This window comes from Labeo rohita, chromosome 3 (assembly GCF_022985175.1).
Source record: "Labeo rohita strain BAU-BD-2019 chromosome 3, IGBB_LRoh.1.0, whole genome shotgun sequence".
Taxonomy (NCBI): domain Eukaryota; kingdom Metazoa; phylum Chordata; class Actinopteri; order Cypriniformes; family Cyprinidae; genus Labeo; species Labeo rohita.
In genome coordinates, this window is record NC_066871.1 from 51,108,959 (window position 1) to 51,135,277 (window position 26,319).

The 26,319-nt window shown below is 36.0% G+C and overlaps 1 protein-coding gene across 1 annotated transcript in view; it reads right to left on the bottom strand.

The window, feature by feature from the left end:
* Positions 1-860: 860 nt before the first annotated feature.
* LOC127161217 (uncharacterized) overlaps positions 861-26,319 on the bottom strand; it is a 794,375-nt gene continuing 768,916 nt past the window's right edge. The window contains exons 4-11 of the mRNA XM_051103861.1: positions 17,797-18,111; positions 16,697-17,008; positions 15,336-15,377; positions 14,889-15,224; positions 12,592-12,897; positions 1,499-1,546; positions 1,310-1,390; positions 861-1,221 (exon numbers count right to left, since the gene is read on the bottom strand). Coding sequence (XP_050959818.1) covers positions 1,199-1,221; positions 1,310-1,390; positions 1,499-1,546; positions 12,592-12,897; positions 14,889-15,224; positions 15,336-15,377; positions 16,697-17,008; positions 17,797-18,111 — 1,463 coding nt within the window. The 3' untranslated portion in view covers positions 861-1,198. The remainder of the gene's footprint in view (positions 1,222-1,309; positions 1,391-1,498; positions 1,547-12,591; positions 12,898-14,888; positions 15,225-15,335; positions 15,378-16,696; positions 17,009-17,796; positions 18,112-26,319) is intronic.

A 26,319-nucleotide genomic window follows, 5' to 3' on the forward strand; every position in this document is an offset into this window, starting at 1 on the left:
AAACGTATGTCCATTTGTGATTAAACTCATTCATTCTCCACGTTTCCTGTGAATCTACAACTTGACCCTTAAGTTTTTCATTTACTTGTTTCCAGAGTAATTCCCTCAAACTGTAGATGTTTAACACCTGTTACCTTCTTCTTCTTTTCTTTTTAATGGCGGTTGGCAAACCTTCTTAGAAGGTGCATTTCTGCCACCTACTGGACTGGAGCAAGATGGACATTACTGACATAATAATAATAATAATAATAATAATAATAATAATAATAAATAAACTAAATGAGTATTAAACAAAGACACAATTATTTTTATGCTTCATTATGTGATGTGATCAAATTCTATGTATTATACCTATTGCTTTCAAATAATTAATAATTGCATAATAGACCTTATATTGCACTGCACATTCTTTAGTATTGACTTAATTGTTATATTTTCAATTTCAACAAACTTAAATCTTCTATTAATTGCATTATTTTTTCCTTCATATGCTCCACTGTCTCTGAAATACCACATTTATTACAATTTCCAACTTGTTTTTGAATGTTAACACCTGTTACCTGAGGGAAAGTTCCCACCTATATTCTGTCAACAATTACCCTAGAGTGACCCCTACTGGACACACACATACATGACAATGTAAAGTGAGGACAAAAATGTCTCTTACAGTGTAAAATGATAAAAAATCCATAAATGCATAAATGCAATATTAAAATATTAAATACATATCTGTATAAACACATATCTGAAAACCAAAAAAGATGTTTTTGAATTGTGAATTTATATTTCTGCATTTTATATTTAAAAAAAAATAATAATAAATAATAAAAAAATAAATAATACATATAACAAATCTCTTTAATAAACTCCACAAATGGTAACTCCAGACAGGAACAGCGGGGAAACACACACCAACATGAATTGAAATGATCAGTGAATTAATCAAAACATTAAGATACATCTGTAAATATGTTGTATGATAATTAAGAGACATGTCACACCATCAGTTAAAATCAACTATTACAACATGTAAAAAGTCTTAAAAAGTTTAATGTAACACTCAGATGAATCAAGTTTAGAAAATGGCAAATATCCTTGAAAGCTGTATGCAAATATTCATAACATCATTGAGATGAAGATACATTTTGCTGTAATTTGGTCTTTTATTAGTAGAGAGTATTTTATTCACTATTTCCTCTCAGTGCTGTAAGTTCTTCCTCCCTGCAAAATAATTCAACAAAAGCATTTACTGAGCTCTCATGACTAAAGACTTTGTTCCAGATCAATGTGAATCATCTCAAAAACTCACCAGCTCTTCTTGCACAGATGATCTGAAGAAGAATCACAGTAGGAGCAGCAAACACTGCAAACTCAACAATAATCACAATCACTGCAGGAAAGATGAGAGACACAATCAAGAGAAAAACAGACTCAATCTGTGAAAATAGAAAGAAAATCAAAGGTATAAAACAACAAACAGTGCAAAGATGTGTCGTACCTCTGAATATTGATCCAACAGTCCAACTGTCTTCAGTTTGTGGTGGATCTGTGATAATGGACATATAAACCAAACATCATCATCATCATCATCATCATCATACTTGAGCTTCACATCACAGAAATGATAAATGAACTTGTGCTGCTTCATGAGTTCATCATCTATTATCATGTTCTCAAGGTGTCAGAGAGTAACTGTACACATGTATTTCAAAGAAAATGTGAAGATATTCTCATAAATATGTAGATGTATATTTTAAGTGCTGCTACTGCTGAGATGTAAAGTGTTTTTCTTTTCTATTTGTCTTTTTATCTATTATACGACTGTTTGTTTTGGATTGAGTTGTGGACCCCAGGAAGACGAGCAACCACTTTGTAGAAGCAAACAAGGATCCAAATAAACAATAAAACACATCATTACATTAAAAAGCCTGTAGTGTGATGTAAACATGTAAACCCAGTAGGTTATGTGTTAAATAAATTGTGTAGTCAGCAAATAAAATCACTCACTGCTCTTGACTGAATCACTTTTGGATCTTTAACCCATTTAATCCCAAATTTTTCCTAGAGATGACATATATGAATTTGTGTGGTATTTGTAAGGATATTAAACAATCAATGTCAATTTTTTATAAAAATAATTGAAAAGTCCATGAAAAAATGTGTTTCATCTCTGGTCACAATTGTGACCGGTGGTATAACACAGGGAGTCTAGGTCTATAGTGTAAATGCATTTACAAAATTAAAAATCTCCAGCCAGCAATTAGTTTAAAGACTGGTTTAACTTGTTGAAATTTGTTTTATTCCATTAACAAGAAGTAAACATTGCCTGGCTCAGTTTCAAAAATAACAAAATAGCAATCTTATGCAGCAGTTTAACACAAATATATATGAAATGATGACAAAATGACAGATTATAAGAACATAGAGGAAATTATTATAAACTTCATTATAAATGGAAATAAATAGCATAGTAATGAAAAAAATGTATATAAAAATGAAGGAATAAATATTGAAAAAATAATAAATAAACAAATGATGAAATATGAGCCTAAGGTAGGAAACATGTAACAATGTCTAGAAACATGGAACAATACATTAATACAAACCAATTCACAAAGTCACTGTGTTGAAACTGTGTTCCAAGTCACCAAATGTGCGCTGGTGTGGAACTCGTTAATTAGATGACATCTCTCTCAGACATGAAGAAATTATTACAAAACAATCACAACTGTGTACTGGTTGAACTCATTGAACTTATGGATTAGATGACTCCCCTAGACATTATGGAACTTCTTGAAGCACTCAATGTGCATTGGCCTGGCACACTTCTCACAGGAAAATGTTGTGCGACCGTCACAGACACGACATCTGACAAACCTATTTCCTGCACAACAAAAGAAATACTTAGACTGTTATTTATCTTTTACATAGCTTTTATATAGCTATTTGCAGATGTTATGATTCAGAAAACATCTTTATATACGTAATCTGCTTGCCTGTGTTTATTGGCCAGTGAGCAACACCATCAAACCTGTGTATATCAGTCACAGCAGCCAACATTGAGGATGGCCTCCCATGACCTTTTGGTGCAGTACCAAATTTTTTCAGGAGACGTTGGGCAACTACTCGCTGAAATCCAAGAAGATCGTAGTCACCATTCATGACATCTCTGTGGAAAAGCCAACTGTTGACCACAGCACTGTGAAGAGTCCATGCATAAATTGGCCACCACCACTTTTTTGATCTTATTGTGCTGTGATAACGGGACACCTGAAGATCATGTAGATCTACTCCTCCCATTTGCTGGTTGTAGGAGTGGATTATTTGAGGTTGCTGTAGGTAGTCATATGCCTTTCTTTCCTTGTTCCATCTCTTAACTGGTACCTCAGAGTAGACATCTTCCACATTGCTTGCAACAGTGACCACACTGTTGTCTCTCCACCTCACCAGTAGCTTTTCTCCTTCAGACAGAACTTCGGTGGAGCCCCTCTGTAACTTCTGGAATTCACCCATTGGTTTGAATGGCACAGCAAACAACCTGTTTGCCACAAGGTCCCAGTGCACCCATATCCTCGCTTTGTCATCTCATCAATCAGGGATAATGTGGTGAAGAGGTTGTCATGTGTGAAGGTGCATCCTCCTGGAACACCAGCTTGTTCAGCCAAACCCAGGACTACGCTGGGCCCTTGACCTAGCCCGGTCTCTGGAAGAAGGGTATGCACTCCAGCATAAGGCTCCATGTGATTATGGCATCCATCCATGTAGTGGACAACACAAAGTGCAACAATGACCCCTTCTTTAAAGTGAGGCCAATCTTTCAGGAGCTTACAAAATTCTGCCATTCAGTAAGTGGCTGTCAGTTGATGAGAGCATGATTCCCTACTATGGGCACCACGGGTACAAACAGTTCATAAAGGGAAAACAATCCGCTATGGCTATAAGGTTTGGAGCCTGGCATCCTCAGGGGGTTACCTTTACCACATGGAGCCTTATGCTGGAGTGCACCCAATGGGTGAATTCCTGAAGTTACAGAGGGGCTCCACCGAAGTTCTGTCTGAAGGAGAAAAGCTACTGGTGAGGTGGAGAGACAACAGTGTGGTCACTGTTGCAAGCAATGTGGAAGATGTCTACTCTGAGGTACCAGTTAAGAGATGGAACAAGGAAAGAAAGGCATATGACTACCTACAGCAACCTCAAATAATCCACTCCTACAACCAGCAAATGGGAGGAGTAGATCTACATGATCTTCAGGTGTCCCGTTATCACAGCACAATAAGATCAAAAAAGTGGTGGTGGCCAATTTATGCATGGACTCTTCACAGTGCTGTGGTCAACAGTTGGCTTTTCCACAGAGATGTCATTAATGGTGACTACGATCTTCTTAGATTTCAGCGAGTAGTTGCCCAAAGTCTCCTGAAAAAATTTGGTACTGCACCAAAAGGTCATGGGAGGCCATCCTCAATGTTGGCTGCTGTGACTGATATACACAGGTTTGATGGTGTTGCTCACTGGCCAATAAACACAGGCAAGCAGATTACGTATATAAAGATGTTTTCTGAATCATAACATCTGCAAATAGCTATATAAAAGCTATGTAAAAGATAAATAACAGTCTAAGTATTTCTTTTGTTGTGCAGGAAATAGGTTTGTCATATGTCGTGTCTGTGACGGTCGCACAACATTTTCCTGTGAGAAGTGTGCCAGGCCAATTGTTACATGTTTCCTTCCTTAGGCTCATATTTCATCATTTGTTTATTTATTATTTTTGCAATATTTATTCCTTAATTTTTATATACATTTTTTTCATTACTACGCTATTTATTTCCGTTTATAATGAAGTTTATAATAATTTCCTCTATGTTCTTATAATCTGTCATTTTGTCATCATTTCATTTGAATATTTGTGTTAAACTGCTGCATAAGATTGCTATTTTGTTATTTTTGAAACTGAGCCAGACAATGTTTACTTCTTGTTAATGGAATAAAACAAATTTCAACAAGTTAAACCAGTCTTTAAACTAATTGCTGGCTGGAGATTTTTAATTTTGTAAATGCATTTACACTATACACCTAGACTCCCTGTGTTATACCACCGGTCACAATTGTGACCGTCTTCAATTATCAGCAGTTTGACAACAGAAAAAAACAATGTAATAATATAATTTTACTATGTATGTATAGATAACCCTTTCATGATGATGCATGCAAAAGATGTATTGGCTATTTAAAAATGAACTTAGAAAATGTACCTGTCGAGCTTTGACATTATCCTTCCATTCAGAGGGCAGTACTAGGAAATGAATGTTTATGGTCACATGGCCAAACTACCCAATCATGTTAGACCTGCCCTGAACTCATTTAGACATCTTAAATTTTCATTATATATGAACATGTGCTTTATAATAAGAGTTGCTTTTTAATACTACCGAAAAATGTGCAAGCAAAAATTGTGGTCACAATTGTGACCGGTGGGATTAAATGGGTTAATAAGAATCGATTCACATTTGATTCATACAGTGAAGACTATGCAGTGTTTTAGTTTTACGCAGTGGTGTGGACTGGAATCACTGCTGTCCTTGTTTTATCTTTAGCTGTAAAACATTGATTAGTTCAGATGTTTTATGAGAACAGGGGTTTTCAAAGTGTCAGAAAAATGATTTGCTATACCATATTTTCAGGGCTACATGTCACATTTTGTATCATCTGAAATGATCAGAAATTGCTTTGATTTATATCCAAAGTAACTCATATAATGCACTAAAAGTTTCTAGATATATTTCTCATGTTTGTGTGGAATAGGCAGTATTCACTGAGTTTTGGTTTATTTTTGTGACGTGCTTCAGGAAGAAGTTTGTGGGAAGCACATTTTGTTTGTTTTCTTTATTTTACAAAAGAAAAATATTTTGCTGTTATTTTTGAAGGTACACCTATTAAAAAAAAAAAGACCATTTTGAATGTTGTTTTGACATCACAGTCTCTTCATCTTTAAAGGGGTGTTTGACTGGGTTTTTTCTAGGTTTGATTGTGTTTATGGGGTGCAGTCTAATGTGCATTAAAGCTTTTTCCAGGTTTTGTGAAGTTCCTTCCTCAGAAATACGCAGTGGGCTCAGATTGGTTAGTTGGCCCAATGTGTTGTGATTCGCTAAACCACTAAAATGCGTTCATAAACATCATTGTGTTGTAAACAATGGCGTCATCAATATTGCTCATCAATTTGAGACCCAGAGAATATTAGTGAAGAGGATCACGACAGAACCTGTGCAATCACGGCTCTTACAGGACATTTCAGAATGGTGTGTTTTTGTTTGTTGTTGTCTGATTCTTTTAGATACGCTGTGATTTGTAAATGCTGCTGCTTATGTTAGCTTTTAATATACGGTTGTATCCTGATTAAAGCTTTAATACAGCACAATACATGATTGTGTTGTAGCAGTTTTGTAAAGTAATTGTTTATTTTGTAACAGTAAAGGGTCATTCACACAGAACACACTTTCCATTCCAATGCACTACTTTTCCATTGTTTGCCTGTGTGTAAACATGCGCTTGATGGATGTGCATGACCGTTACGCTCACGTCTTGCATCTTTTGCAGCGTCTCTCACATGAGCACCACGTTTTTAAGACGACGTGTCAAGTTAAAAGAATTTAAATTTTTACATGCAGCATATTTTATATATTTTTTTTAAAAATAGTCTTTTTTCGTGCACTGCTAGTTTTGACGACATGGCAAAAACTCGTCCTCTTCTTTAAATAATAAAAAAATTGTTTAGAAACAGTTCCACCGGAACTAATGATTTATTCATGAACACAGTTCATTTGTCTGTGAGCAGTTTCAGGTTCACTTACTTTAAAGTTAACTGTAAAGTTAGTTTGAATTTGACATTCATTAGACATTCAGTTTCATACCAGTTAAACTCTTTGTGACTGTTGTTCGGAGCCCAAACTAATTCAGACAGAAATATATGCCCTTTACGTTGCACAAGACTTAATTTCAAGGAAAAAAATACAAAATAATACAAAACATAAATAAATAAATAAATAAATAAATAAATAAATACACAAATTAAACAATTTAACTAGATGACATTATACTATAAACCTAATACTAAAATGTTCAGAAAAAAAAAAAAATCCTGTTATTGCACAGGTATCAATTTAACTGTAAAATATTCAGAATATGATTCCCTATAATGCACAATGATTGTTTCTTCTCTGATTATGCCTTTATTATTTTTATATATGGTACTGAAACCATATTTTTGATATGTTTAATATACTGTACCTACTTAAATTCATTCAACTTTGCCACTGTTTAAGATAAAGGTATCAAATCAAATGTAAAAATCTTAGAATATTATTCCCTATTGTCACGAATCTGGTCGGTGTCCCGTTTGTCCGCTCACCACCAGATGTCACTCTCACTTCACCTACACACTCTGACTGTTGCACTACACTCCGGACTGCATCTCCCATCCTCCACCACTTTGATTGCGTCAGCCCCCGTGACCAGTCGGGCTTCCTATAAAGCCCCGGACTTTCCCAGTTTACGGCATGGATTGTTGCATTGTGGTTTATTATCGTTAGCGTTCCCTAGTTTCCTTGTTCCTAGTGTTTTGTTCTCTCGCCTGGTTTTCTCGTTTTCGACTGTCTAGCCGCCTGCCTTTGGATTATCGCTCTGGTTTATTGGATTACTCTTTACGTCTCGCCTGTTTTATACCTGTCTGCTCCTGTCCTGACCCTGCCTGAATGACCATGTCTTTGTCTCGTCCAAATAAAAGCTTGCTTATGGATCCGCTCGCCTCTCGTCTGTTTCTCCCTGTGACAGAACGATCCGTCAACAAGGATCCAGCAGCTCAGGACACTGCAGTCCAGATCATGCTCCTCAAGCAAGGTGAGCGATCAGTGGAGGAATACGTTTTGGACTTTATTGCGTTAGCACATCAGACTGCAATGAACGATCTGTGTCTGATGGTATTTTTTCGTGGTGGGCTTTCTGAACCTTTCGGCTCCTCAATGCCACTGCATCAGCCCCATTGGACTCTGAGACAGTACCTTGACATTGCACTACATATCAGCGGTTCATCACTTACTGTGGATGTTGCGGAGAAGCAACGCGATATCGCGGCAGCGCCGGCCGCGCAACCCGCCCGTGTAATGGCGGCCGCGCCGGAGCGCGTTCATACCACAGCAGCGACAACAGAGCCCGTGCACAAAGTGGCGGCGATAGCGGTGCCCGTTCACAAAATGGCGGCCGCGTCGGAGCGCATCCACACAATGGCGGCGACGGCGGTGCCCGTTCACAAGATGGCGGCGAAAACAGAGCTCCGTCACGTCACGGCTGCCATACCGGAGCCATATAGTGTTGCAGCAGCATTTCCTGAGTCAAGTCAAGTTCCCCAGTCAAGTCAGATTACTGCTGCTGTTCCTATGTCAAGTCAAGCTGGAGCCGTGTTTCCTGCATCAAGTCAAGTCAGAGCTGCTCTTCCTAAGGCAAGTCCAGTTAAAGCTGTGTTTCCAGTGTCAGGTCAAGCTACTACTGTGGCTCCTGTGTCAAGTCAAATTACAGCTGTCTCTTCTGTCTCAAGTCAAGTTACAGCCATCATTCCCGGGCCAAGCACTGTCAGGATGGCTGCCACGCCAGAGCCACTGCACAAGATGGCTGCCACACCAGAGTCTGTTGCAGAGATGGCCGTCAAGCCAGCGCCCGCTAACGTCACGTCAGTCAAGCCAGCGCCCGCTAACGTCACGTCTGTCAAGCCCGCACCCGCAAACACCACGTCTGTCAAGCCAGCGCCCGCTAACGTCACGTCAATCAAGCCCGCGCCCGCTAACGCCACGTCTGTCAAGCCAGCGCCCGCTAACGCCACGTCTGCCAAACCACAGCCCGCTCAGGACATCTCCGTCAGGTCACAGCCTGTTCACGCCATGTCTTCTGCTCCGGAGTCTGCACCCATCATGGCCACCCTTCCTGAAGCGGTTCCTGAGTCAAGCCAAGTCACAGCTGTTCCCCACGAGTCAAGTCATGCTACAGCTGTTGTTCCTAAGTCAAGCCATGTTGTTCCTGAGTCAAATCCTGTTACAGCGGATCTCCATGAGCCAAGCCAGGTAATAGCAGATCCTCATGAGCCAAGCCAAACTGCTGCTGTTATTCCAGAGCCAAGTCAAGCTTCAGCCACTGCTCCAGAGTCAAGTCAGGCTACAGCTGTAACTTCCAAGTCCAGTCAGGCTGCCAAGTCCAACAACGTCAAAGCGGTCGTTCCTGAGTCAAGCAACATCATAGCCGTGGTTCCTGGGTCAAGCAAGGTAACAACCGTGGTTCCTGAGTCAAGTAAAGTCAATGATCTCCATGAGTCAAAGCAGTTCACTACTGATCTTCACAAATCTGGTCAAGTCACAGCTGCTCCCTCAAAGCCAAGTCAAGTCACAGTTATTCCAGCCAAGCCAAGTCAGGCTACCGCTGTTCCACTAAGGCCAGGTCAAGTCACAGTTGTTCCACTAAAGCCAGGTCACGCCTCGCCCGACCGCCCGGAGTCTAGTCCGGTCCTGCCCGACGGCCCAGAGTCAAGTCACGTCCCGCCTGATGGCCCAGAGTCAAGTCCGGTCCTGCCCGACGGCCCAGAGTCAAGTCACGTCCCGCCTGATGGCCCAGAGTCAAGTCCGGTCCTGCCCGACGGCCCAGAGTCAAGTCACGTCCCGCCTGATGGCCCAGAGTCAAGTCCGGTCCAGCCCGACTGGTCACGGGGGCTGACGCAATCAAAGCGGTGGAGGATGGGAGATGCAGTCCGGAGTGTAGTGCAACAGTCAGAGTGTGTAGGTGAAGTGAGAGTGACATCTGGTGGTGAGCGGACAACGGGACACCGACCAGATTCGTGACACCTATAATACACAAGGCTTGTTTTTCAGATTATTAACCTGATTTTTATCCAGTACTGAACCCATTTAAATCCATTAAACTTGAACACCATTTGATCTAAACATATCAAACCAACTGTAAATTACTCTGAATATTATTCTGCATGATGCACAAAGCTTATTTTTATGATTATTAAACTTTTTTTTGTATATTTTTATTAAACTTTTATATCATATTCAGATATATTACTTTGCAGTTGGTTTAATACCTTTAGTGGAAACTGTGTTGTTGTAGTTTAATGGATTTGTATCTGTTCAGTAATAAATGAAAAAAGAGCAAAATAATAATATAAAAACAGGCCTTGTGTATCATAAGGCTTAATTTTTGACAGAGACATTTTTTTTTTTTTTTTTTTTTTTGCTGACAAGATCTTCTAGTGCAGAACAATGTAAAGGTAACAACATATTGTAAGTAAAAATAAAATAAAATAATAAAAAGACATAACACAAAAATAAAACCACAGTATGGAAGGTAAATATTGAAAGTACACAAAAGGCATGATTACAAATAATATGGATTAGAAGATGCAAAAGTTTCTAAAGGTCATCTGAAAATTTTATTTTAAAATTAACATTAGTTTATCTTGTATATCTTGACAAAGGATTCTTGCTGAAACGTTGATTAATTAAAGTAGTTTATTTGTGAGTGAGTGTGTGGTTGTATGTTCTCTCCACCAAATGTAATAAAAAATATATATAATAATAATAATAATAATAAAAATACAATTAGGTACTAATTTGTACTGTTTAGGGTAAATACGATATGTATTTTGCACCTTAGTGTACCACTCCAGTGACAGCATAGTTTTTATTATTATTATTATTATATTATGTTTATATTAAGTTTCATTTTAATGGCAAAGAAAAAAATATTGATTGCCATTAATGTGAAAGAACTGAACCTAAATGTGTGTGAGACAAATGCTCATTTTAGAAGAACATTACATACATCCCGTGTATCATAAGGAATATTATTTTCCGTAATTTACACATGATTTGATACCTTTTAGGGTTGCACAATGTACTGGTACTACGGTAGTATCGCGATACTAAAGCTTAAAAATACCCGCGGTGCCATTGCATTTTTTAAACGGTAGTATCGTCCATACGGTAGTAAAGTAACATATGTTGTATGTACGGCAGGAACACTGTTTAAAACCTTCATTTGAACATGCACGCCAGCAGAAACATTACAAGTTAATTGCCAAAATGTCTTTCTGCTGTGCTTTGTGTAGTACATGCTGTGTGTAGCTTTATGTGCTATTCAGTGTTTCCTGATGCTTGGGTGAATCACTGATACACTAAGACATTCATAAAAACAATCATTTGATTCACTCCTGAAGGATTCAGCTGTTCTGAAAGAATCGTTTAAATGACTCAGTGATTCAGTCATGAACACTTGCTGTCACCTGCTGGCAGTTTTAAGTTTCCCATCATATTACATTCTTTTCATACATATTTCTATATTCAGAGTTTTGTATTTAAAACATTAATCTCATAACATTATTTATGCAATTATAAATACAGTTTAAATGTATAAATACCACATTTAAATGTCACTTCATGCAGCCTCTGTGCAGTGCTAAGATTTTTGTTTACATGATTTCATGGATAACAATAGCCAGTCTTTCACATTAATTAAGTATTCAGAGAAAAATCATTTCTGTTTTCATTTACATCTTTTTATTTATGAAATTTCGATTCATTTTGTAGAATAATTTAACAGAATACTGCATGGTATCGTGATACTACTTGTTATCATGAAACGTCAGCTGGTATAGTATCGTTAGTCTTTTTTATGGTATCGTGACAACCCTAATATCTTTATCTTAAACGGTGGCAGAGTTTAATGAATTTAAGTAGGTATATGGTTTTAGTACCATATATAAAAATAATAAAGACATAATCAAAAACAAAACAAAACAAAACAAAACAAACAAACAAAAAAAGCCTTGTGCATTATAGGGAATAATATTCTGAATATTTTAGTTAAATTGATACTTTTAGATGTCATTTAATGGATTTATATCATTGCATACATTAAAAGTTGTGTAAGTTTATAAAAAAAACACATAAAAGGATAATTATAAAAACGGAGCCTTGTGCAATAACAGGGATGTTTTTTTTAGTTTTGGTTTTATAGTATAATGTCATGTAGTTAAATTGTCTCTTTCACTTTATTTACCAATATTTCACATTATTTCTGAATGTAATAATAAAATGTCTAATTTCTACACATATAAACACACTCAACAACACAATTTCTGAAAAATACAGCACACTGCAAATAGATACTACTAGATACACAAAAATAAATAAATAAAAATAAAATAAAATAATAAATAAATAAATAAAAACTATTATGTTCAACACTCAGCCACATTAAGTTCAACTTGAATCACTGTTATAAGTCCTGCTGTAGAATATGACCATCATATTTTATCTTTGATCATCACATTAAATACAAAAACTCTTTGCTCTCAAGTTTCAGTTTCTTCATTATTACTGTTACACTTGACTGCAGTTCATTAGTTTGCAGCAGAGCTTTGAGTTTCTCTTCTGTCAGACTGAAAGAAGATTTTATACCTTCTTTCTGCATTCTGCTTCAATTATACTAATAGTCCTTAGTTTTACTGACATTATAAAGGTCTACAACTGATTGATGAGATTGTTTTCTCACCTGAACTCTTGACAGTATATGTGACTGAGGTCTTGACTTGATTTCTGTGAGTAACTTCACATCTCCACTCTCTGTTGTCATCTTCATTCAGGAGTGTTGTATTCAGAGTGATGTTACAGAGTCTTGAAGCTGATTTCTGATATCTGGATTTTGTCAGATTAACACCAGCCTGATTCACCCAGAACAGCTGAATTCTCTTAGAACGGATCCAATCATCACAAGAGACTCCAGGATATGAAAACAACTGACAGTAGAGAGTCACAGAGCTGCCTGCACTGATCTCAGTCTGTGAGGATGATGAAGAGACTGAAACACAAAATAACACACAAATCACACACTTTACAATCATCATGAGAGTTTAAATGAAGAACTAGATAAAAAAGTTTGAAAAGTTTTACGTTTGATGGTTTTCAGTCTGAAATAGTTTGAATTCTATAGTTTAACGTTTACGTACGTAAGGTTAATGTTTGGATGTTTTGAAGGCAATACAGTCTGTCAGAGATAGATAGAGTGTTGTTAGCATGTTATTAACATGATTAACATGTGACTAGCATGATGTTATAATGATTAGCAAGATACTAGCATGTTTTTAGCATGATTAGCATGTTGTTAGCATGTTATTAGCATAACTAGCAAGTTACTAGCCTGATTCTGGTTGCTAGTCATAGATAGATAGATAGATAGATAGACAGATAGACAGATAGATAGATAGATAGACAGATAGACAGATAGATACAGATAGATAGATAGATATATAGATAGATAGATAGATAGATAGATAGATAGACAGATAGATAGATAGATAGATAGATAGACAGATAGATAGATAGATAGATAGATTGATAGACAGATAGATAGATAGATAGATATACAGATAGATAGATAGACAGATAGATAGATAGATAGATAGATAGATATACAGATAGATAGATAGACAGATAGATAGACAGATAGATAGATAGATAGATAGACAGATAGATAGACAGATAGATAGATAGATATATAGATAGATAGATAGATAGACAGATAGATAGATAGATAGATAGATAGATAGACAGATAGATAGATAGACAAAATAGTAGATAGATAGATAGATAGATAGATAGATAGATAGATAGATAGATAGATAGATAGATAGACAGATAGATAGATAGATAGATAGATAGACAGATAGATAGATAGATAGATAGACAGACAGATAGATAGACAGATAGATAGACAGATAGATAGACAGATAGATAGATAGACAGATAGATAGATAGATAGACAGATAGACAGATAGATAGATAGATAGATAGATATATAGATAGATAGATAGACAGATAGACAGATAGATAGACAGATAGATAGATAGATAGATAGACAGATAGACAGATAGATAGATAGATAGACAGATAGATAGATAGACAGATAGATAGATAGACAGATAGACAGATAGATAGATAGACAGATAGATAGATAGACAGATAGACAGATAGATAGATAGATAGACAGATAGACAGATAGATAGATAGATAGACAGATAGACAGATAGATAGATAGACAGATAGATAGATAGATAGATAGATAGATATACAGATAGATAGATAGATAGACAGATAGATAGATAGATAGATAGATAGATAGACAGATAGATAGATAGATAGATAGACAGACAGATAGATAGACAGATAGATAGACAGATAGATAGATAGACAGATAGATAGATAGATAGATAGATAGATAGATAGATAGACAGATAGATAGACAGATAGACAGATAGACAGATAGATAGATAGATAGACAGATAGACAGATAGATAGATAGACAGATAGATAGATAGACAGATAGACAGATAGATAGATAGACAGATAGATAGATAGACAGATAGATAGATAGATAGATAGATAGATAGATAGATAGATAGATAGACAGATAGATAGATAGATAGATAGATAGATAGATGAGTTTGAATGAGTGTAAATGGATTAGAAATACAGTACATAGAAGGGAAGTTTGATTGAGTCTCAAAGGATTCTGGGAGTTTTGACAGTTGGAATTTGAAAAGTGTTGCTCATTTGAACATTCCGTCAATGTAAGTCTATGGGATTTTTCCCAAATTTAATCGCCATTTTTAGGAAAACCGTAAGTCCGATCAGTTAGAAAAGATACAGCAACTAACTTCAGATCAGTCTGAAGATCTGGGCTGAGTTTGGAGTTTGTAGAGTTAAAGTGTCGACAGATTTAGTCTCAGAAGAAAACAGCAGATCAGTAAGTAATTTACCCTTTTTAAATTGATCATATAATCATAAAATTACCATGAAGAACATGCAGATAAACATGTGTATCATTTGCTTGTTTTTGGTGTTGTCCATTCACATCTGTCCATTGTTGGCAGGTGTAAATTCCATAATCTTCTTTTATGATGTTCTTGATGTTCAGAGAGCAGTCAGACCCCAGACTCAGTCTCTCATGTCTCTCTGTGTTTTTCTTCTTTATCCCTAAAAAAAGCAGTTTAACTGATGCTGAATGTCTGAATCTGTTAGTATAGATCCATACAGTTGATTTGCAGTCATGAAGATGATTATTACAGGGCAGACGGACATTTTCACCAGAACTGATGAACACATGATCATCATTCACTCCACTGGTTCCTGAAACACAAGAACATTTGACTGATTATTATTAATATATTAGTGATTTTTATACTTTTATTAAACTTTTATATCATACTCAGATATATTACTCTGCAGTTGGTTTAATACCTTTATTGGAAACGGTGTTGTTGTAGTTTAATGGATTTGTATCTGTTCAGTAATAGATGAAAAAAGAGCAGGTTCTTAATGTTCGACAGAGACTTTTTTTTTTTGCTGACAAGATCTTCTAGTGCAGAACAATGTAAAAGGTACCAATATATTGTAAGTAAAAATAAAATAATGAAAAGACATAACACAAAAATAAAAACACAGTATGGAAGGTAAATATTGAAAGTACACAAAAGGCATGATTACAAATAATATGGATTAGAAGATGCAAAAGTTTCTAAAGATCATCTGAAAATTTCTTTTAAAATTAACATTAGTTTATCTTGTATATCTTGACAAAGGATTCTTGCTGAAACGTTGATTAATCAAAGTAGTTTATTTGTGAGTGAGTGTGTGGTTGTATGTTCTCTCCACCAAATGTACCTTTTGTAACATATCAGTTAAAGATATTAAACATTTATTTTTTCTGTTGCCCTTGCTCTATTTCATTTTGGGTTCATTTTAAAATAGACATAACAAAAAATAACAAAAAATAAATAATAATAAAAATAAATAAATAAACAAAGCCATTAATTTAGAACCTATTTTACTTTGTTTTCAAAACCCATATTTTTCTGTTAAACAAAATTACATTATTAATCTGTTAATTATCTTAGCAAAGTTTTATTTTCATAATAAAATAATAATAATAATAATAATAATAATAATAATAAAAATACAATTATGTTTTATTACAAAACACATAAAAGGCTAATTATAAAAACGGCGCCTTGTGCAATAACAGGGATGTTTTTTAGTTTTGGTTTTATAGTATAATGTCATGTAGTTAAATGGTCTCTTTCACTTTATTTACCAATATTTCACATTTTTTCTGAATGTAATAATAAAATGTGATTTATACACCGATAAACACACTCAACAATACAAGATTGACCTGGTTTGACTTATTTTCTGAAAAATACAGCACACTGCAAATAGACACTGTTTGTACAAAAAATAAATAAATAAAAATAAAATAAAATAATAAATAAATAAATAAAAACTAGTATGTTCAACACTCAGCCACATTAAGTTCAACTTGAATCACTGTTATAAGTCCTGCTGTAGAATATGACCATCATATTTTATCTTTGATCATCACATTAAATAAAAAACTCTTTGCTGTCAAGTTTCAGTTTCTTCATTATTACTGTTACACTTGACTGCAGTTCATTAGTTTGCAGCAGAGCTTTGAGTTTCTCTTCTGTCAGACTGAAAGAAGATTTTATACCTCAGTTTGTTCTACTTCAATGATATTAATAGTCATAAGTGTTACTGACATTATAAAGGTCTAAAAATGATTGATGAGATTGTTTTCTCACCTGAACTCTTGACAGTATATGTGACTGAGGTCTTGACTTGATTTCTGTGAGTAACTTCACATCTCCACTCTCTGTTGTCATCTTCATTCAGGAGTGTTGTAGTCAGAGTGATGATACAGTGTCCTGGAGCTGATATCTGATATCTGGAGTCTGATATTGTCAGTTTAACACCAGCCTGATTCACCCAGAACAGCTGAATTCCCTCAGAACGGATCCAATCATCACAAGAGACTCCAGTATATGAAAACAACTGACAGTAGAGAGTCACAGAGCTGCCTGCACTGATCTCAGTCTGTGAGGATGATGAAGAGACTGAAACACAAAATAACACACAAATCACACACTTTACAATCATCATGAGAGTTTAAATGAAGAACTACAAACAAACTTTAAGTTGTCTTGAGAAAGCCGGAACAGAAAGTTTTAAAAAGTTTGAAAAGTTTTACGTTTGATGGTTTTCAGTCTGAAATAGTTTGAATTCTAAAGTTTAACGTTTACGTACGTAAGGTTAATGTTTGGATGTTTTGAAGGCAATACAGTCTGTCAGAGATAGATAGAGTGTTGTTAGCATGTTATTAGCATGACTATCAAGTTACTAGCATGATTAGCATGTTGTTAGCATGTTATTAGCATGACTAGCAAGTTACTAGCATGATTAGCATGTTGTTAGCATGTTATTAGTATGACTATCAAGTTACTAGCATGATTCTGGTTGCTAGGCATAGATAGATAGATAGATAGATAGATGAGTTTGAATGAGTTTAAATGGATTAGAAATACAGTACATAGAAGGGAAGTTTGATTGAGTCTCAAAGGATTCTGGGAGTTTTGACAGTTGGAGTTTGAAAAGTGTTGCTCATTTGAACATTCCGTCAATGTAAGTCTATGGGATTTTTCCCAAATTTAATCGTCATTTTTAGGAAAACCGTAAGTCCGATCAGTTAGAAAAGATACAGCAACTAACTTCAGATCAGTCTGAAGATCTGGACTGAGTTTGGAGTTTGTAGAGTTAAAGTGTCGACAGATTTAGTCTCAGAAGAAAACAGCAGATCAGTAAGTAATTTGCCCTTTTTAAATTGATCATATAATCATAAAATTACCATGAAGAACATGCAGATAAACACGTGCATCAGTTCCTTGTTGTTTGTCATTCACATATTGTCGGCAGATGTAAGATCCATAATCTTCTTTTATGATGTTGTTGATGTTCAGAGAGCAGTCAGACCCCAGACTCAGTCTCTCATGTCTCTCGATGTCTTTATTCTTTATCCCTGAATTAATCAGTTCAACTGCTGCTGAATTATTGTTATAAGTCCATGTAGTTGATTTGCAGTCATGAAGATGATTATTACAGGGCAGACGGACATTTTCACCAGAACTGATGAACACATGAGTCACATTCACTCCACTGGTACCTGAAACACAAGAACATTTGACTGATCATTATTAATATAATATAATCAGTGGTGCCTGTAGAAGTGGGTATAGTCTTAAGTTTATTTAATAAACTGATCATGTTGAAATGAACTCTTTCCCAGACTAATTAAACTAAATGTCTTGTAGAGAAAACAGAGATTTGTTTACCTGTGAGAAGTGAAGAGAGAATGATCAGTCCCAGCAGACACAAATGACACTTATCAGCCATTTTCTCTTTCTGTCAGTCTTCCTCTTCATTATATGCTCACAACTCTTTCTTTAAATACTATCAGCTCTTCCTGTGTTTGTTCACTTCCTCTGATCTGATTGGCTGAGTGTTTAAATGCTGCTATTTAGTGACACAATGTCAGTCATAATGGAGAAGTGTGAGAACTGAGATCAGTTCAGGCAGTTTTAACCTGCAGTCATTCTGTAAACACCTCAATCTGTTGAATCTTCCCTCGAGAGCTGAGCACAGACTGTTACTGGTGTTGTGTTGAAATCTGTTTCTTCTGTATTTCCTATGAACTGCCAAACCATAACCACTAACCAGACAACAGCGACTGTGAAACATGTTCTTCAGTGTGAGAACTGAATATTGTTGATCAAACCATATTTACTATAATTCTTTACATTATTGTTAATTTCAATTCTTTCTTTTATCAGTTTTCTGCATGTTTTTAAATTCTAGAAATAAAATCATTAAAATATTAGTGATACAACGGGTTTGTTACTGAAAAGTTATTCACTATCACTGACTTCCTTCCTTGAGTCGCACTAATAACAATAATATCAATAATGACATTTTGAAAAATATTTGAAACCCTAATTTTTCAAACTCCTCCGAAGTCATTGGTCCATTAAACAAATTTAATGTCATGATGAAAAAATGATTTTATTTTGGTGCCACTGACACCAAAATTTAGTTTGTCTTAGTATCTACACTTGCGGTTTTGAGCACTTGCATGTGACAGGAAGTAAAACCATTTACGTTCATTTAAAAGTAAATAACATATTATTAGGTAGAAAAAAAAAGAAATTGTTGAAAATTTTATTGATGCAAAGATGTATTTGTATATTTAAGATGTATAAGATGTATATAGTAAATGAGAAGCACCAGAATTACTAAACACAGTTATAACAGACATTAAGACATTTATCTGTAAGTGCACAATACTTAAAATCAAAGTGTGTAAATAAAGTTGTGTATAAACATGCATTTTTAAAGCACTTTAAATTTTTTCAGCACTAATGTTTGTCTTTTGTGTCTTTGTGTTGTGGTTTGTGGTCTAGTGTTTTCAGAAGTGTGTTACTGCTGGCTGTGGGAACTCAGTTAGTTTGACCACACTAGTTTAACCCACACTGATCTGAGATCATCTCTGAACCCAGTTTGGACTGATAGCTGTGAATTTTCACACATTCAGATCACAGTTCCTCTTCTTTCTTTAACAGTGTTTCTAGAACTGAATTTCTCAACTTTTTCCTCTGTATAAATGTTTGCTGCAATCTGATTATGAGTTCAGTGTTAGTTTAATTGGTGCAGTTTAATTAAAATCTTTATTTCAGTGTTTTCACGTAAGGCAGAGTTCATCATCCAAACACCTGAATTTGAAAGACCTTCATTAGTTGATTCAGGTGCTTTAATTAGAGTTAAAGTGTTTCTCCAGGAGCAGGAATGAGGAATCTGATGTACAGTAGCACATATACTGTATTTCTGCACATTTACATGAACCAGTGATTCCCAAACCAGTTCCTGGAGTCTCCTCAACAATGTTTCTAGCACTGGAGTCTCTATTGATGAACTGATGAATGAATCAGGTGTGTTTGATTAGAGAGAGATACAATGACTGTCTTATGAGATCTTGCATCTATCCAGCATTGGTCAAACTCTTTGGAGAGTTGAGCTAAAACAAATCAAGATCTGTCACATAAAGGGTCAGATGTAGGGCCATTCATGTTAAAATGAGAGTGTTTGTAGTGGAGATGTGGATGACCCTGCAGGCCTTACACCTGTTTCTTCAAAAGGAGACGCTGCAACTGTCAGTGCTGATTCTGACGACACTGTGACAAGTGTGAATGAAAGATGCACGAATGAGGAACTTAAGAGTTTCCACTTGTTGAGCTGCTGTATGTTACTCTATAACTCCTTTCAGTAAACAATGGAATAAAGTTCAGACAGTTAATAAACTGATTTTAATCCTAATCATAATTAAGTCAACATTAATCCAAAATCAATTTGATTTAAATTTCTTTAAAACTTAATTAATATACAGCGTGTAAGCAGATGACTTTAAAACAAGTCCTTCTTTCAAATCTTATTTTATTCTGTTCACTAATTTTATATATTGGATTTATATTAATTCACAATCAAATATCTGAGAGCTTCAAAAGATTCAGGGCTCAAAGCAATAAAATAATTAGTAATGAAATAATGACTGAAGGGGAATCTGCTTTCAAGGGCCCAAAGAAATGACTCAAGAAAAACAATCTTCTGGAAGAATATTTTCAAGAGTGTGTTTGTGTGTGAATGTCACAGTCACAGTGTTACTAGTCTCATCTTCAGACAGCAGAACACACACTCTGTTGGTTATATATAGTGGGTGGAGATGACATCAGTCCAACCTGATTGGCTGCTCACTAAATGCAGCTTCCATTGGTCCGTTTGTGTCTGAATGGGCAGGACTTGGCCTGAATTAAATGTGCATGGAGATACAGTATATCCAACTGCAGACCAGCACCAGCAGTTTCAGAACCACAATTTCAGAACCGCAGTTACAGAACCGGAAGTGAGGGGCGGAGCTTGAGTTCTTAACAGAACAGCACCGCCTATGGTTTTAAAGTGTAATTTGATATTATTTTGCAAGAAACATTATACTTTAAGTATGCATGTTATAGATTATGGTACATTTCAAAAGAATTTAAAACATTCATCTTGTGTAATATAATTATTTGTTTCATTTTATGCAAGTTATTTCCTGTTCATGATATTAAAAATAATGCTTGAAACTTAAGGGCATTTTATATGAAATATACTTTAATCACAATATTCAAAATAAACATTTACTCCAAAGCCAAGAACATGTGCATCATGCATTTTTCTATATGAAAACTAAAACATTTAAATAAAAATCTAAACACCTACAAACACAAACAGCAGCATAATTTTAAAAGAAACAATCAAAAAGTCTAGAATAATTAAATGAAAATATTAATTACAAAATATATACTTAGCAGACGATTTTATCCAAAGCAACTTGAAGACAAACAAATGAAGACAATGAAAGCAATAAAAATCAACAAAAGAGCAATATGTAAGTGCTATGATGAGTCTCAGTTAGCCTAACACAGTCCATGTAGCAAGGTTTTTTTTATTATTATTATTTTTTTATGTTTGTTAATATATAAAAATACAACAGAGAATATAAAATGAATAGGGCAAACTTTTTATTATATAATACATACAAATATAGGAAAGGAAAGGAAAGGTAAAGGACGTGACATGTGGCCAAGTATGGTGACCCATACTCAGAATTTGCTCTGCATTTAACCCATCCAAGTGCACACACACAGTAGTGAGAGGTGATCAAACACACACACACACACATGAACACACACCTGGAGCAGTGGGCAGCCATATTGCTTCAATCCCTAACCCTAAATCGAACCCGCAACCTTTCGGTTCCGACTCCCTAACCATTAGGCCACGGCTGGACCCCCTTTTTACAATTATATAGTTAGAGAAGCTAGTGTTAGGTTGTTGTTTTTTTTTTTTTTTTTTTTTTTTTTTTTTTTTTCAAGAAACAAGCATTTAGAAAACAAATAGTGTGCAAGTTTTAAAGGGTCAAGTTTTTTTTTAGATTTTTTTAGAATTAGAATAGGGAGTGCTAGGGGTCAAATTTAAATTAATGAAGTTAAATTAAATTGAAGTTTATCAAGTGAAAAATACACTATTAGGCTCATTTTGCCATGACAATCCTGAATAAATAACTTCACATCATCCCTGAACACAAAATGACATTTGAAGGACACTCTGGAAGTTCACCCCCCAGAAGTGAACCATTGATATTTTGAACATTTCGAAACATTTATAATGTAAAAAAATCTGCTGAAATCACATGACTTTCCCAATTTGATACGGACTCCAAACCACTGATTCAAAACAAAAGATTCATAAAAGTTTCGAAGCTTCATGAATCAGTGTTTCAAAACCGGCCATCACTAACACGGACTAAAGAAACACATTGCAAAGGCACTAGAAGCAAAGCCCACAACCATTAGCCAAAAAAGCTGGTTAATGCTAACACTTCCGGTCTGGCAGTACTTTTTTTTTTTTTTTATTTAATGCATCGAGAGCTTATCTGCTAATCTTCAACACATTTTACACTAAACAATACTTTTGGATGTAACTATTTTTGAAGTTTTAAAAAAAAAAGTTTTATAAGAGAAGTCACTGATTTTTAGTGACTGGTGTGATTCCCTTTATGGCACTTCTCATTTATTCCTATGGTGTCAGTAAATGGTAATTGAATATCACACAACTGACTGAAATTTAATGACGTCAAGGCTGTAATGTGATTGGTTATTAAGGGATACGTGATCCAAGTTAGCTGTTAATCTTTCTCCAATAGTAAGTACTACAGACTCTCTCATCTCCGGAGTGTATGCATGTGACGTAGTGATGGGTCGTTCTTGAAGGAATCTTCGAATCGTTCTTGAACTGGAATTATGCTGCGTTCACGCTATATCGTAATTACCATAATTTTGAGATGACAACATGACGTTCTACTCGGAGCTGTTCACGTCCTCAGACTCGGAATTATGCTTTTCTATGGCAACACTATAAACACCTAAACAGAGCTTACGTTGGTCATGTGGTACAACTCGTAGCTCTCAGAAGACTCCCAGTTCACAAGTTGTAATTACGAGTTCTACAAGGATTTGAAGGCTTGTTACAAGTTGGAATTTCGTAATTACGGGAATTCCCATATGGCGTGAACGCACCTTTAGTTCACCTGTTGAGTCATTAGGTGTGTTTGACTTAACGCAGCGCTGCACAGCACGATCAAATTCTGACTTGAAGCAGTGCATACCGGTTAGAAGTTTTGTCCGACCTGAGGCGGTGCTGACCATAGACATAATAGACATAGACGCCGCATTGGCTGCTGGAAACGAGAAATGTGGCCGCCATCTTGGACCGGGCATACTCTGGAATTGATTACATCGCGTAGCAGCAGCAGAAGTGAGAGAACATGCCTGAACACTGTGTAGGATATTCCTGCTCCAATCGGCGGACCATCGGGTCAGGGTTTTTAGTGTGTGTGAGCGAGAGAGAATGAAATACTCCAAGTAGACTCTAATGCAATATTCATATAGTGTTTCTTCAACTTATTAAAATACCTTTACCGTCACTATCTGTTTCTGCTTCGCATTAGAAGTGCTTAATGAACAACGACGGAAAGTTTATAAACAATATATGTGCATGTGTAAATCATTTCATTTTAAAGTAACTGAACAAATACTGTTTTACAAATCAAGCTTATACTTAATCAAATTATGTTTTGTTAAGTGGTGTTATGTTAGGCTTCTGTAAACAATAAATAATTAGCTGTAATTGCTGTTGGAGAGTAAGCTACTTGTTTTGTGTTTATAGTACAAATACGTTTTTATATTGCATGTTCAACAGTCGTTGAACTTAATTGTTGAAATCTATCCCAGTTCTACAAAAAACACTGAATGACAATACTTTTGAATTACAATACATGTGTATATAAAAAGTACAATAATAAGCTTATGCACAAATCCAATATAAAGAATTTAAGGGAAAAAAATGTACTGCAGTCAAAAGATCGTAAACTATTTACGAAATGGCATGCAAACTGATTTGTTATGCAATTATATGGATTGAAGCACGAAACACTCGTGATCATCGTCATGTGGTGAATGTGGCCAATCATGAGAAGCTGTGACGTCATCACAGCCTGGTGCAGTCGCTCCTGAAATGCTGCGCTGGCTGAGCAAGCCGGCTGTTCTCGAGACGCTCTCGCGTTACTTTGATGCCACACGTGAACGTCACGTGGCGTCGGCACCGGTTCAAGTCGGACAAAATTTCTAACCGACATGCACTGCTTCAAGTCAGCCGCAGATCGGTCTGCGCAGCGCCGCATGAAGTCGAACACACCTAAAGTCAAACACAACTATTTGTTCACCTAATGGGGCTGTCACGTGATGAACAAATGACTCAAACCCGAAAACTTTGTCAGATAAGAGGTGAGGTGAGCTAATCATAGACTAAAGACCCAGATAAACAATAAATTAATCTTTTCTCTTTTCTTATAACATTATAGTTTTGTCTTGTTTGTAGTGTGATCAGTGTTTGTGTAAGCAGTAGATGTGTTAGGGATGTAGGGTATCAGAGCGAATCAGACAAATGGAAGATTCGATCAGAACATTTGGTTGAAACCAAAGAGCCAAATTCCACAAAGGGGCCCAGAACCAAGTCATAAATCTGTCCAGGATACCCTGGCGCCAGCCAGCCTGAAGTAAGCCTAACCAACCAACCAACTTTGCACTTGAACAACTTGCAACATTAAAACAAAAGAACACTCCTCTAAACGAAAACATGAGGAGACCGTCACATTTCTTTCTTTTACTTTAATCTTTTCTTTCCGTTGAGAGTTTCATGTTCTAAGTTAAGTTTTGCCACTAAACCGTGTCTCAGACTTCGTGCCTGCCGCAAAACTTCAACCAGCGTACATGACTCCATCCTCCAGCCAACGCCCAAGACATCACTTCCAACGACCACAGACTTCCAACCAATCAGCAACCTTGGGGAACCCCTTTCTGCAACGACGTCATCAAAGGAAACCCCTTAACACAAAGGCAACGCAAGTACAACCTCCATATTCTAGCTGAACTGGTGCATGTAATATAACGTTTAATAACCTCATTGAGAAACTCAACGCGATGGTTAATTAAATGATTGATGTTTGTTCAGGTCTAAGCGATTGCATATACTTATGCTATAAACTTGGGATTTCACATTTTCACTCTTCTAAACTCATTCTTTCCTCATCTCTCTCTCTCTCTCTTTCTGCAACTTGTATGAATGTGTGAATGCGCATCTATGTGTTAGATTAGTTCATGTGTCTTAGGTTTTTCCAATAAATTCCTATTTATATTGAAAAGAGAAGTATCTTGTGTTTTGTGCTTATAAATTAATGTCTTAAACTGCCGACCTTGTTACCGTGCTAATAAATAGTGTTTTCACTATATTTTGGATATTAGTATCCAGTACAGAATTGATGTTATACGGCTCGCTCAATGAATCACTGGCCGATTCATTGATCCGCTGTAAAACGGAGATTCTGTTCAATCTTAAATGATTCCCTTTGAGCAAAATTGATTTCTGTAGATCCCCTACAGGAGGTAACATGTAACATTTTAATTACATTTTGCTGAAAATAATGAAATGACTCAAAAAAAGATTTGTTCATTTTGCTGAACGAGTCTCAAAAGTCTAAGTCGGTAAAATGATCTGAACTTCCCATCACTAACGTGACGTCACCGTCAGCTGGAGTGAATGCGGCTCCACACATTGAGTGGAAAAAGACTGAGTGACTGCATTGGTTTCAGTGTGAATGCTGCGAGAGAACACACAAAAACACCTCTAAAACCAGAACGAGCTTTGCAATTGACTGTACAAAGAGATTTGACAAGAAACCTGGGGTATATTTTTACAGGCTGTCAAAAGCTACAGAAAAGAAAACCAAATGGATCACTGCAATTCAAAGAAACAAATGGACTCCAGGTGGCGAAACATGGATTTGCAGTTTTCATTTCATGTTAATATGTTGAATGTTGCGTAAAATCACACCCTATATATTGTATTGTCATTGGTGCAGAGCACCAATTTTGAGTATGGGTCACTGTACTTGACAATACTTTCAGTTACTAGCCCAGTCAGTCAAGTACAAACTCTAAGACTATTTGCCATATTTCTAGAGAGAAGAGCAGCACCACCCCTGGAGGAATAAAGACCATCTCTTTTCAACAGGTCAGGTCTGCCACAAAAACTCGTCCAATTGTCTATGAAACCTATGATATTCTGCGGGCACCACTTAGACATCCAGCCATTTAGTGACGACAGTCTGCTATGTATCTCGTCACCACGGTAAGCAGGGAGGAGACCAGAGCGTATTACAGTGTCT